This window comes from Nyctibius grandis, chromosome 1 (genome assembly GCF_013368605.1).
Source record: "Nyctibius grandis isolate bNycGra1 chromosome 1, bNycGra1.pri, whole genome shotgun sequence".
NCBI classification, from domain to species: Eukaryota; Metazoa; Chordata; class Aves; order Nyctibiiformes; family Nyctibiidae; genus Nyctibius; species Nyctibius grandis.
The window spans coordinates 35,368,154-35,381,621 of record NC_090658.1 but is presented as its reverse complement, the minus strand read 5'-3'; the positions used below and the strand labels follow the sequence as shown (position 1 = coordinate 35,381,621).

The 13,468-nt window shown below is 55.4% G+C and overlaps 1 protein-coding gene across 2 annotated transcripts in view; it reads left to right on the top strand.

Moving 5' to 3' along the window:
* TMEM63B (transmembrane protein 63B) overlaps positions 1-13,468 on the top strand; it is a 49,710-nt gene that overhangs the window by 28,966 nt on the left and 7,276 nt on the right. The window contains exons 2-16 of one of the 2 annotated variants that reach the window (XM_068400732.1): positions 122-320; positions 964-1,043; positions 3,204-3,242; positions 7,707-7,797; positions 8,596-8,633; positions 9,423-9,565; positions 9,836-9,887; positions 10,178-10,286; positions 10,815-10,885; positions 11,719-11,799; positions 11,930-12,053; positions 12,143-12,276; positions 12,426-12,563; positions 12,837-12,990; positions 13,259-13,365. In XM_068400732.1, the coding sequence (XP_068256833.1) occupies positions 144-320; positions 964-1,043; positions 3,204-3,242; positions 7,707-7,797; positions 8,596-8,633; positions 9,423-9,565; positions 9,836-9,887; positions 10,178-10,286; positions 10,815-10,885; positions 11,719-11,799; positions 11,930-12,053; positions 12,143-12,276; positions 12,426-12,563; positions 12,837-12,990; positions 13,259-13,365 (1,538 nt within the window). In that variant the 5' untranslated portion in view covers positions 122-143. The remainder of the gene's footprint in view (positions 1-121; positions 321-963; positions 1,044-3,203; positions 3,243-7,706; positions 7,798-8,595; positions 8,634-9,422; positions 9,566-9,835; positions 9,888-10,177; positions 10,287-10,814; positions 10,886-11,718; positions 11,800-11,929; positions 12,054-12,142; positions 12,277-12,425; positions 12,564-12,836; positions 12,991-13,258; positions 13,366-13,468) is intronic. The other variant, XM_068400742.1, reaches the window with a different exon arrangement.

Here is a 13,468-nt window from a genome sequence, read left to right as displayed (position 1 = left end):
GGGAAATCCTGTAGTGCAGAGGAGCCTGAGACAGCAGGCGGGGTTGGCCCCTAACTCCAACAGGGCCATGCTGTTATCCAGCTGGCATGTGTCTTACCAGGCTTTTCTGTTCTTTCCCCAGGGAAGACGATGAAGCTGTAGAGATGCTTCCCTACGTGATTGCCACCCTGGGCTCAGCAGGGGCCACCTGCAAAGCCTCAACATGCAACAACAGCACCAAGGACTACTGCTACAGTGCCCGCATCCGCAGCACTGTGCTACAGGGGCTGCCTTTTGGCGGGGTGCCCACTGTCTTAGCCCTCGACTTCATGTGCTTTCTCGTAAGTCTACCTACCATTGCTTCAACATCTTCTCCCCTAATTAGCTGTGAAGGGATGACTCTGGTCTGGTGGTTGGAGTTCAGGGCCCCAGATGCCATCCCTGACATTGCTGGCTGACTTTATAGCCCTGATCGTGTCCCTTAGCCACTGTGGGCTTAGCCACTATTGACTTAACTCCAATACCACCGCACTGAGCCCATGGAAGGGTGTTGCAAATTTTACTAAGGACATGGGTCAGGTTAGGTCAGGTCAATCCTGCATCCCAAAATGCCTGCTGATGGTGCCGCAGTCCCTGCAGCTTTACCCATCCAAAGGCTTTGCACGTTCCTCCTTAGGAACTGCAGGACCATAGATGTTGTAGCCACAGTCTTGCCTCCTTGGGACCTGAGGGCCTTTTGATCCTAAGTTAAGTGGCTAACTTAGCTACTGTGTGTTGCATCCTAGACCTCTGCCTTCTGCAGCCAGCCAGACCGTCTGATTTTAACAGCCCTGGGGAGCTTTTGCTGTCCCATGGCCTCAGTGTGCTGTTAGCTGAGCAGTCCTGTCCCCTCCTACCACCCTATTCCTGTGGCTCTGCATGCAGAGGACAAGGACAGAGCTGGACAATGCCTCATCTCACAGCTCCCCCTTTGCTCTCTTCCAGGCACTGTTGTTTGTCTTTTCGATTTTGCGTAAAGTTGCTTGGGACTACGGACGCCTGGCCCTGGTGACTGATGCTGACAGGTAGGCATGGGAGAGGGGCAGGAAAACAAGGCACGAGTAGTACCCTTCTTTGCTGCAGGGCAGAAGGGATAAATACCCTTGCGTGTGCCAGAGGCAGCTGGAGAGGAGAGGCAAGCATGCCATCCTTGAGCTCCAGGAACAGGAAAAATCCCCGCTTACCAACTTTTTTATTACAGCATCCTTCTCCCAACACAGAGAGTTGTCCCTGCTGGCTCCATATCACTTATGGTCCCTACAGTAACAGAGGTGTGCTGGGGCCCTTACAGAGGAACAGCAGATGGAGGGGAGGGAGCAGAGAGGAAAAGAGGTCACAGGAAGGGTGAGGGCTGCCACAGTGAAGGCTTTGTTAAGCCTCTGAAGGTGTCTTTATGGCTCCGCTGGATGCAGTTCTCGTTAAGAGCACTTGAAAGTGGTAGGCTGCATTTCCACGTGTGGTACTTCTCGTTCACCAAGCTCAGGCAGGAGGCAGGGGTGGCTGGGACACCTGGCCAGCAGCGTGAGCATGCAATGTGTGTGTGCAGGGAGGGTGAAGCAGGGACCCACACAGACAGATAAGAGAGCACAAGTGCCCAGGGTAAATGCAGAGTTCACCCCCACTAGTTCATTCTCCCCCAGGTGAAAGGCACAGGCCACCGGCTGCTTCTGGGTTGGCAAGGAGCACGGAGGAAGAGCTAACAAATTGCTGGCTCACCTGCTCCCATGCCCCGCACTGAAGCAGGCAAGAGGTGGAAGAGCAGTAGGTACCAAGTGTCCACTGGTGTGCCAGTGCAAGTTTAGCTCGCATCCCAAGTGCTGACAAGTTGATCTGGGTATGGATCCTTCCTACCCAGTGCATTTGTGGGCTACAGTGTGTGTCGGCAAAAGCCAGGGCCCACTGGGGATGGCAGCTCCACAGCAGAGTGAGATGCTATTCTCATTTTTGCTGTCAGCAGCAGGAAGGACAATGGTTATTTTCTTCCAGTATAGAACAAGGAGCTCTCCTTGATTAAGCTAGAGGGGTTGTCTGGGTAGTCTGCCTCTCCCCAGGGTGGTTTGCTGTGCCTGTGGTGCTTTGTCATGTGCTGGAGGCAAAATGTGGCTTCTAAAGGCTGGCTGTGGTAGGTTCTTCTTCCCCTTAATCAGCTCCACGAGCTCATCGCGCCCAAAGGCTTGGATGGGGCTAAGCTCCAGCCTCTTTGGTTCCTTTGGTGATACAGATTCAAGCAAGCTGCTCTTGAGCACCCCCTGCGCAACAGTGGAAAGAGTAAGAGTTGTTTTCTTCCAGCACCAAACCAGGAACTTTTCTGGTTTAGATAAGTGATCCTGGATAGTATTAGATAAGCAGCTGTGTCCCTGTGGCTCCTCTGCCCCTCCTTTCCTGGCCTGTCTGGGGACATCAGCAATGCGGGGGCCTTGGGGGAATGCGAGAAGGGAATAGCCAGGTAAGACCTCACTGGGGAGAGAGCAGCAGCTGCTCTGGGTTAAGCTATCTGGACCCAGGTGCTGTCTGGTAGCCACAGGGGCTGCACAACTCTGGCCTTCAGTGGGGAGAGAGGGCTGGCCCTTCTCGGAGGCAATGCTTGAGCACCTTGGGTGTGAGGGAGTGGGAGCAGTGGCTGCAGGCAGAAAGGCAGAGGGGTACCAGCCATTGGGCGAGGGAGAGCTGGTAAGTGCGGGGAGGGGGACAGCATGGCTGTGGATCACCAGGACCAGCATCCCAGGGAGGAGCCCCTGCTGCTTGGCCCATCTGCAGGGTGGGATGAGCATTTCAGGAGGGCAGGATGCAAGTGTGTTGGCTGCCTGGGTGGGGAGGAGAGGTGTAGGAGAGCTCAGATGGCAGCTGGGCAGCCCTAGCAGGCTGTCATGCCCGGCCCCATCGCTCAGGAGCTCCCTGGGACACCCATGGTGTGGAGCCAGGCCACCTTCTCAGTAAAGCCAGCTTCCCTTTAGCTGGTGGCAAAGCACTTTACCCCTAGGCCAGCGGGGGCTCCAGAGTGTTGTGGCGTGGGGTGGCACTGGGCTCTGGAAGGAAGGTCGGTCTTCTCCAGCCTGACTATTGGCAGGTTTCTTTTCGTCAGGATGGTGTGGAGCCCTGTTGGGTGCGTAGCTCCCCGTGACAGAGGAGACCCAGCGCCTGCTCCCATGGTTGTAACCTCTCCTTTTCTGTTTCTGTGCCTCCAGGCGCCAACGCTGGCAGACAGAGCGAGAGGAGCGGGAATAGTATGTTGTTTTTTCAGGGACTTGTTTCTTCTCTCTTTCTTGCTTGTGCTCTCTCTCTTTCTCCTTGCAGTTTTCTGTCTTGCTTCTGAACTAATCAAAGTGGCTTGGAGTTCAGGCTTGGATTTGTGCCTTTTGGTGGATTCATGCTCTTATCTTTTCCTCCCCTTTGTGTCAGCCACTACCACAGCTGGATGCACCCTGGTTTTCCCCTAGTAGTCCTTAAACGCTCCCCGAAGGCAGCAGTGCCAAGGAGCTCCCAGTCCCAGCCGAGGCGGAGGGTGCCATGTCACATATCCTATTCTACCTGCCCATGTCCAGCTATCCTGCCTTGTGATAAGCTGTGCGGTGTGGTCGAAACGCTGGAGGGAAGGGATGCCATCCAGAGGGACCTTGACAGGCTTGAGAGCTGGGCCTGTGCGAACCGCATGGAGTTCAACAAGGCCAAGTGCAAGGTCCTGCATATGGGTCAGGGCAATCCCAAGCACAAATACAGGCTGGGTGGAGAATGGATTGAGAGCAGCCCTGAGGAGAAGGACTTGGGGGTGATGGTTGACGAGAAGCTCAACATGAGCCGGCAGTGTGTGCTTGCAGCCCAGAAGGCCAACCGTATCCTGGGCCGCATCAAAAGAAGCGTGGCCAGCAGGTCGAGGGAGGTGATTCTGCCCCTTTACTACACTCTCGTGAGACCCCACCTGGAGCACTGCGTCCAGCTCTGGGGCCCCCAACATAAGAAGGACATGGAGCTGTTGGAGTGAGTCCAGAGGATGGCCACGAAGATGATCAGCGGGCTGGAGCACCTCTCCTATGAAGACAGGCTGAGAGAGTTGGGGCTGTTCAGCCTGGAGAAGAGAAGGCTCTGGGGACACCTAGCAGCCTTCCAGTACCTGAAGGGAGCCTACAGGAAAGCTGGAGAGGGACTTTTTACAAAGGCATGTAGTAACAGGACAAGGGGGAATGGTTTTAAACTGAAAGAGGGGACATTTAGATTAGATGTTAGGAAGAAATTCTTTCCTGTGAGGGTGGTGAGACACTGGAACAGGTTGCCCAGACAAGTTGTGGATGCCCCTCCCTGGAAGTGTTTAAGGCCAGATTGGACGAAGCTGTGAGCAACCTGGTCTAGAGGAAAGGTGTCCCTGCCTGTGGCAGGGGGGTTGGAACTAGGTGATCTTTAAGGTCCCTTCCAACCCAAACCATTCTGTGATTCTATGATGGAGAAAATAAACCTGGGTACCTGAGCCCACAGCACATTGGGGTCACCCAGGTGTAGGGGAGCCTCCTTTGCCTGGTCCCTCTTGTGCCAGGGCACCATGAAGGCTGTTCCTGTGCCAGCTGCAAGGGTAGGCAGGTGCACAGAGAAGATCTGGTGGGCAGTTGCAAGACTCCTCTCTTTTTCCTTCACACTGTGAGGCTGCCAGGACCAGGGCAAGTGTTGGCCCTTGTCCCTTGCCATCTACCTCCAGCTGGCAGCATGGTCAGCAAGGCAGCACCTTTGTCCTTTCTCTCTCCCCTTGCACAAGCAAACTTGCTGCCTCAGCGCTGCCGAGAGCGTCCTCCGGCACCTTGGACTGGCATTGCATGTTAAGTGCTGCCATGGACCCTCCGTCCCTCCCTGCTCCTTCCTCTTTCTTGCTGCTTTTACACCTAAGAAAAGAGCATCCCCCATGCAACTTTTCCAACTTGCCAACTGGCTGGGTGGTGTAGGGCAGGGGCTGTGATGGTTGCCCCAGCCAGGCTAATGCATATCTGACGCCAGGGCCTGCTACTGCCTTGAGAGGGTGCAGAGATGCTCCTGTTTTTGTGGTTGATCCTTGCCCTCAAAGGAGCAGAGCAATTGGAGCTGTGAAAACAGAGATGGTGGTAGCTGTGGTACGTGGTCCGGGGGGACCCCTCACTCATGCTTGAGTGCTTCACTAGCGGTTGGCCCTGCTTCATGTGTGTCTGGCAACTTCTCACTGCTAACACCTTGTGGGGAGATTAAGGCAGAGGTAGCAGAGCCGTCATGCTCTGAGTCTTTTCAGGAGTGCCACCTCAGTTATCCTCACAAGTGCTTGTCTCTCTTGAGGGAGCTGCTTCTTCCTGCTCCTGTTCTTCATCTGGGCTTGCTGGAGCTCTCTGCTGACCACCCCCGCCAAACCTACTGCTTCAGCTGGGATAGCGCTGGTAGCCAGAAGGTTCCAAAAGCCCATGGAGCTCAGTGAGGAAGCCTCATCCTGGTTGTGCACCTCCAAGGCTGGTGGCACCTTCCCATCCCAGCTGTTCTCTGTGCTGGGGTGCAGTGGCAGGTGCTGGATTAGGGACACGTGTATGCCACCTGGTGCTCCCAGCCCTTCAGTGTGCAGCATCACTCTTGCTGCAGAGAACATCCTCCTCTGACGCATCCCTTTGCCTGAGAACCGGCAAGTGCCATTGTCCTGCCCCTTCCCAGGGCTTGTGGTAGCCATTGGAACTCTTGGTTGGTGACTCAGTCTGCACTGGGAGGTCATTTCAACCTCCCTGCACCTCTGTGTGTAGGGGCAGTGATCACAGAGCCCTACAGGGCTTGCCACTCACACGGCCGCCTCCTGCCTTGCACCACAGCAAGCCCTTCCACAGCATGCCTGGCCTCCCCTCCCAGAGCTTGTGATTCCCTTGGCCTGAGGCTAGCCATGCCTCGGACCCTGTTCTTCTCCTTCCCTGGCAGGGCCAGCACCAAACCTGGGGCAGGGGGCATGGAGAAGGCCTCTGGGGTCCCATCCTTAATCTTCTCGCAGTTTAGGGCAACCTTGCCTGCACACACTTGCTTTGTTAGTGCTTTGCTTTAAAAAGCCTCCAGCTAGGTGTAGGTATCATTGGAGTTCTCACTTCAGCTTCCCATCTTTGGCAAGGTTTGGCCCCTGCTGTCCTATGAGCACTGCTGGTCATCCTGATTATCATCTTTGCATCCCGCTGAATGGAGCTGAGTTACCCTGGTCATCTTGTAACGTGGCACTCAGTTGTCCCCTCCCGTGCTGCTCTCCCCTCTGCTTTTCCAGTACTGAGGAGCCGAAAGCACACCATATCATCATGCTGGGCTCCTCTCAGAGCTGCAGACAGCAGAAATTCACCCTCGCTTCCCACACCTAGTGGCAAGGCCTCTGGGATTTTAAAGGGCTGAAGGTCTGAGAGCTTGGCCGAAGCTCGCTCTGTCCCTCCAGCAGAGCAGAGTGTTGGGCTGCGCAGTCACAAGCCTGCACGCCACTGTCTAATCTGCACTCCTGTACTCCCATGACCTTCAGCTAATCTCCTTTCCTCTCTCTCCATTACTTCCAGCTAGGGACTTAGCAGGTGCTGCTCTACTCTGAGGGAGGCCACGTGTCCCATCCTCTTTCTCTCGGCAGGGTCATGAGAGTCTTTGCTTGTTATCCTTCCCATAGTGTCATCCACCTCACCTCTAGCACTTGTCTCTCGGCTGTTTCTTCTCCAGGTTCTTGTCCATCTGATCCTCCTTGAGCCTATAGTGGTTACAGGGAGACCATGTTTTCATCTGTTTTTTTCCTTTGCTTCTAGCTTTCAGATCAGCCATATCCCTTGTTGTACCTCCAAGGTCCTGGCCTGCCATTGTCATCTTGCAAGTGCTATTTAATTTAGGTCTCTGGACCATTTTCTTGTCTCCTTTGCCAGCTGCCCTCCGCCTCCATTTGTTGTGGGGGCCGTTTGCCTGGGATGCTTCTGCTGCAGGTTCTTCATCGAGATCCCTGCCTGCGCCTGGAGTAAAGTGGTCTGGGATATTCACCTCTCTTGCTTTCCTGTCCTTTAGCCTGCGGTCACTCACTTCCAGCTGCCTGCCCGCTCCTGCTGGAGGGATATCCAGGCAGGAGGCCCAGCTGAGGCTGTGGAGCAGGCTGGGCTGAACCTGGCTCCAGGCAGCACGGCCGCTGGGCCTCAGCTGCAGGCCGCCTTCTCCTGGTTTTACCTGCATGGAAGCACTAAGGGGCGGGAGGACTGATGTAGCGGGAATATGGCCCACCAGACTCACAGCCTTCCTCTTTCGAAGGCAAGTGAGGCCCTCCAGGATGGGAGCCCCTGCCAGCGCCTCTCCAGAGCGCCGGGGCTGCCGCCTCGTGGCCGCACTGGAGCCAGAGGGGCTGTGGCACCCTCTGGTTTCCATCTCCTCTCCTCTGTCTAAACCCTGCGCTAAATAGGCCTCATCTCTCTTCCGTGGGAGCTGCTGCCAGCCCCTCCTCACAGGGAGTGCTGCATAACACAGGTGCCTCTCAGAAGGTGCTGGGCGAGTAGCATCCATGGTCAAGCACATGATGGCTGCCAGGCTCAGGGTGCTGTCTGAGGTCTTTGCTTACTGCTGCTCTCTGATCTCACCTATCTCCATCTCACCTGGGGCAAACTGACCTGAATTAACATTTGATCTTCTGGGTGCTCTCAGTTCCTGGCCAGGCTGCCTCCTTGCATCTTCTAACTTTCTCCCTCGCCTCCCACTTGTCATTTTAGCGTAGCCTCTGCCCTGCACTCCGACAACCATGACCGCTACGAGCGCCTCACCTCTGTCTCCAGTTCTGTGGACTTCGACCAGAGGGACAACGTGAGTAGCAGCAAGAGTCAAACACCTTGCCTTTGAGTGACTGAGAGCCCACAGCTTGTCTGAACCAAGGGGTCTTCAGAAGAAACACTCTTTGCCCATCCCTGGGCCTTAGGTCCCACACCCGTAGTGTGTGAGTGTGGTATAGAGCTCAAGGAGACATAACTACGTGGCTTCTGGACATATACTTAAATAAGCAGGCTGTACATCGCTGTGGCTTAACGGACATCTGTCCAACCTATCATCTCAGCGTTACAAACAATACTTCCCAGCTCCTCCTCACACCACTGTCTACCTCTACTGCTGTTTTCCTCTTTAAAGGGGAGACACAGTTCAGTAGGATAACAGGGTGTGATGGATGGGTGGTGAAGCTCCCAGGAAATATTCCTCCCCCAGGTGTCCTTTGAGGAGCACTGTCTTGGCCCAGCCTGCCTTCCCAGTCCCTGCAGAGCTCCTCTTGTCCAGGATGATGGCTAAAGTACCTGTATAGTGAATTTTCTGGGTGTCCCTAGTCTGTGGAGAGCTTCCATGCTATCCAGGAGCCTATGGGTCGCCTGGGAGGTTGAGCTGCCAGAGGACAGCCACATGGCAGTGTTGTGCCCCACAGAGTAGCACTGTCATCTCCTTCACCTTGGCCCATCTGTGGCTCTGCATGTCTGGGTGCTCATGGTCTGTCCCCGCCTTTAGCCAAGTCTCTGGAGGTGCAAGGACACCAGCCTGGTCCCCTGAGCCTTTGAAGGAGAGAGCGGGGATGAGGGAACACAGAGTGATGTGAGACTCTCCTGTCTTCTTTCTGCACAGGGTTTCTGCTCCTGGCTGACAGCCATCTTCAGGATAAAGTAAGTGCCTCAGGACGTGCATGGGGGACCCACATGGGGAAGAAGAAGAGGCAGTTCAGGGCATTGGGATGTGCAGAGCAGTACAGCTGTATGAAGTAGCTGCCCTTGCTGCTGCCCTTGCTGCAGCCACTTCTCTGAAGAGCACAAGCAGTGTGTCCTCTGGAGAGGACAAGCAAAGACAGGACTAAATGAGGAGTCCTAAAGCCAAAACTAAGGTCACGCAGTGAGTCTGTGACAGAGGAGAGCACCCAGCCACAGGTCTCCCCTGCCTCAGTCCCATCTCAGAAACACTGTCCGCTGCTCTGCAGAGGTGCTCCTCTCCCTGGGACTCTTGCTAGGGGCACTGCTGTCTGAGGAATGGCTATGAAGAGGGGACTGGAGGATACAGGGAGACACCCCCAGCCAGATGATGCTCAGGAGTAGTCTCCTAAGCACTTCTTGGCTTCAGAGCACTGTGTGATAGTGTCAGCCATCCCATATCTCACCAGGGGAGGCAAGGCCCACCAGAAGGGTGTGAGGTGGGGTTTGCGTGTGTCCAGCTGCCTGTCCTGGGGGGCAGAGGGCAGGGGCGTGGGGAGTAGGGCTGCAGTAAGCACAGACAGGTTTCTGCCCAGGCTGGTTCAAGGCTGGGTGCTCGGCTCCCTACCTCAGGGCCTGGCCACAGCTCTGTAGGTCAGAACCAGGGGTGCTGTGTGAGCTCAAACCAGGAGGGCAGCCATGACCCTGTGCTTTTCTCCAGCACTTGAGGGAACGTAGAAGATTGCCTGATGGCCTTTCTCTCCCTGGCAGGGATGACGAGATCCGGGACAAGTGCGGCGGTGATGCGGTGCACTACCTGTCCTTCCAGAGGCACATCATCGGGCTGCTGGTGGCTGTGGGTGTGCTCTCCGTGGGCATCGTGTTACCTGTAAACTTCTCAGGGGACCTGCTAGGTGAGAGCAGGGAGCCTTTGACTGGGCTGGGGGAGCTGCTTTCAACACCATGTTCCAGACCAGTGAGGAGCAGTGCAGGGCAGGACAGGACTAATGCAGACAAACCCTGACTGCTGTCCTACTGTGAGCATGGTGCATCCAGAGGGTTGTCCTGGGCAGTTTGGGTTTTGGGGTGTTCTGCAGGTGAGATTCCTGCCGTAGCCCACCCCAGTGGTGCTCTGTGCCACTCGGTATAACTGAAAGTGCTTATGTCTGCCTCTTTCTCCCTAGAAAACAACGCCTACAGCTTTGGGAGGACAACTATTGCTAACCTGAATTCTGGGTATGTGTGGGCAGGGGTGGGACAGATAATTGAGGCCCTCAGGGGGGTATTTTGTAAATGTCCACTTGCTGCAGAGCCTCACCTCCTTGAAGGCTGCATTTCTGCCCTTGCTGTGAGGCTATTGTCCCTGCTCCAATTTCCAGGCTGAGCTCCTGCAAGTTGGTTGTAGGGCATGTGAGTGCTGTGCCAGTTACGCTACTCGTGGTCCCAGCGCCTTCAGGGCCTGACCAGCCATACGCAGACTTGTAGTGGCAACCTTGCACTGACCTTTGTGGTCTCCCTTGTGACAGGAATAACCTGCTGTGGCTGCACACCTCTTTCGCCTTCCTGTACCTGCTGCTGACAGTGTACAGCATGCGCCGGCACACCTCCAAGATGCGCTACAAAGAGGATGACTTGGTGAGCAAGATCTGGCCGCTCTCCCAGACACATTTTCCCCATGCCCTTCTGTCCATTCAGGTGGCCTTGGAGACGGTGCCAAGCACCCCACTTCCCACAGCAATTTAGGGCTGTCTTGTTTTGGCTGTTCTTTTATTCTGCCTGGCCAAAGGCAGAACTCCTCCAGAGCAGCAGCCCTGCCTGCCTGTGGGGAAACAGGAGAGGCCTGTGCTGGGTGAACATGCGTGAGAGCCCTCATGCCTTCCTCAGGGGTTGCTCCAGCTGCTTTTGCCTCCTTCGTTTCTTAAGGGTACCCCCTGTTTCTGTTCAGGCAGCTGCAGCGTAAGCCCCTAGCCTGTCAATCTGCAGTGCACCAGGATGCAGAATGCCAACAGCTAGTGGAAGCGTAGGAGAGGAGGGAGCACTGGGTACTAGAAATGATGGGGCTGCCCTTTCCCATTGCTGACTTAGGCCTTGGGCAGTTTTGCTGCAATCTGATCTTTCACACCATCCACACCTACCTGCCCTCTCCTTTTTTCTTCCTTCCAGGTTAAGCGAACACTCTTCATCAATGGGATCTCAAAATATGCTGAGCCAGAGAAGATCAAGAAACATTTTGAGTGAGTCTCACTGTGTCCTCAGTGAAGGGCTGCTCTGAAACGGGGATGTTTTTATTGGGGTAGTGCTAGTGTTACCTGGAGTGGCAATAATACGTCGAGAGCAGAAAGCTAGCCAAAATTGGTGAACACTTTCATTTTGGGCATCTCACTGTTACTTTTCCACACAAGTTTTTATCTGAATGTGCAGTGTCCTTGGTTTTGTGCCTTGGGATATGCCCAGCTGTCCCTTGCAGAGCCATAGGGGGGCAGCGTGATAAGTAGTGGACAAAGCATGTCCTGAGATATAGTAAGTTCAGAGACGAGATGCAGGCAGGAGGCACTCAAGCAGTGACTATGGGATGTTGTGCTGCAGCTTCTGCCCTGGTCACAGTCCTCGTAGAAAAGTATATTTTTCTTTTTAACAAAAAAAAAATAAATTCCTCTTCCATCAGGACCTCAATGAACACAGTGTCAGGCCCACGTTTAGAAGCACCATGGGGAGAGCAGAAATGCTTTGTACGCTTTGGGAACCCTTCCGCCTCTTCCAACCCCAAGCCCTGTAGCCCATGAAGGCAGAGAAAGAGGTGTGAGGTCAGAGGGGTGCCTTGCTGCTGCAGGGCAAAAGTCCAAAGAGACTCCTCATGCCAGAGCCCAGAGGATGTACCATTTGCTCCATATGTTGCTTCTGCCATAAGGGACAGAGCCTGCAGGCTCCCCTGCTGCCCCCAGCAAGCTCTTGCTATACGTCGTGACGCTCAGCCCCGGGGCAGGAGAGAAGTCCTGGGTGCGTGGGGTTTGCCTGAGGGTACAGCCTTTGGTGCCAGGTGTGATGAGCTGATGCTTCGCACCCACAGGGAGGCCTATGCCAACTGCACTGTCCTGGAGGCCCGTCCCTGCTATGATGTGGCCCGGCTGATGTTCCTTGATGCAGAGAGGTAACCCCTGGTTTGGGAGAGAGGGCAGGGTGGGCAGGGGCTGTGGGCTCCCCCTTGAGTCTGGTGCTGCAGGAGCTTTTCTGAGCCACCCTCTTTCTTTCTTTCCTTCTCTTCCGCTCTCCTGTTTCAGGAAGAAAGCTGAGCGTGGGCGAATCTACTTCACCAACCTGCAGAGCAAGGATAACACCCCATCCATGATCAACCCCAAGCCCTGTGGCCACCTGTGCTGCTGTGTCATCAGGGGCTGTGAGGAGGTGGGGGGAGACCTGGAGGTGTTGGGCGGTGGGGCACGTGGGGGCTTGGGTCCCGAGGTCTCTGCTCTGACCCCTGTCCCCTTGCCCAGGTGGAGGCAATCGAGTACTATACCAAGCTGGAGGAGAAGCTCAAAGATGACTACAAGCGGGAGAAGGAGAAGGTCAATGAAAAGCCTCTGGGGATGGCCTTTGTCACCTTCCACAATGAGACCATCACAGCCATGTGAGTGCAAAGGGTCCTGTCTTCCTCAGGAAGGTGACCTGTCCCAGCTCTCGCCTTAAATCAGAGGAATGCCGGCACTAGATCATCCCCCTCAGCTTGTCCCTGCCAGCCCTCTGTGTCAGTATCTCCCTCTTACTCTTCTTCTCCAGAATCCTCAAAGATTTCAACGCTTGTAAGTGCCAGGGCTGTGCATGCCGTGGGGAGCCCAGGGCCTCCTCCTGCAGCGAGTCCCTCCACGTCTCCAACTGGACTGTCAGCTATGCCCCTGACCCACAGAACATCTACTGGTGAGTAGCTCTGTGGGGCTCAGCAGGCCCTGCCGATGGGAAAGGGGTGCACCCTCCCTGTCTCCCTCCCATCTGCTCCTCTGGTAACTGAATGAGTTGTTCTACTGAAGCCCAGCCTGGCTGAGCTAGAGGTCTGATCTGACTTGGGGGAAAGCCTTGGGCTGGTGCCCCAAGTGCTGTTCACGCAGGCTGGGCTGTGGTGTGAACGTGAGGCCCCAGACCTGCCCTTCTCCCCCATGCAGCCACCCTGATGCCCTCCTTCCCCCCTCGCAGGGAACACCTCTCCATCCGGGGCTTCATCTGGTGGATCCGCTGCCTCGTGATCAATGTGGTCCTCTTCATCCTGCTCTTCTTCCTCACTACCCCTGCTATCATCATCACCACTATGGACAAGTTCAATGTCACCAAGCCCGTGGAGTACCTCAATGTAAGGCCTTCAGAGACAGGTGCAGGATGGGTAGCATGGGAACCACCCTGAGGCACAGCAGTCCCTGCAAGGGAGGGGGTAGGAAGAGAGGCTGACAGTGTTCCCCAGCTCCTGTCAGCCCAACCATGAGGGAGGTGCTGAGCCTGGCCAGGGTGCTGTGACAGCTGCAGTGCTGGGGATTCAGCATCAGCAAAGGCAGCTGTAGCTGTGGCTGGCGCAAGAGCTGCCACACCATGTAACACACGATCTCTTCTCCACCTCATTGCAGAACCCCATCATCACCCAGTTCTTCCCCACCCTGCTGCTGTGGTGCTTCTCTGCTCTGCTGCCCACCATTGTGTATTACTCTGCCTTCTTCGAAGCGCACTGGACCAGGTAAGGACAGACAGCGCTTGTTATTAGTCATACCAGCGTGCTGCCTGGCCACTAGGCACTTCTCACTGATATAAAGCTCCTGGCTGTATCCTTCTGCTTGAAC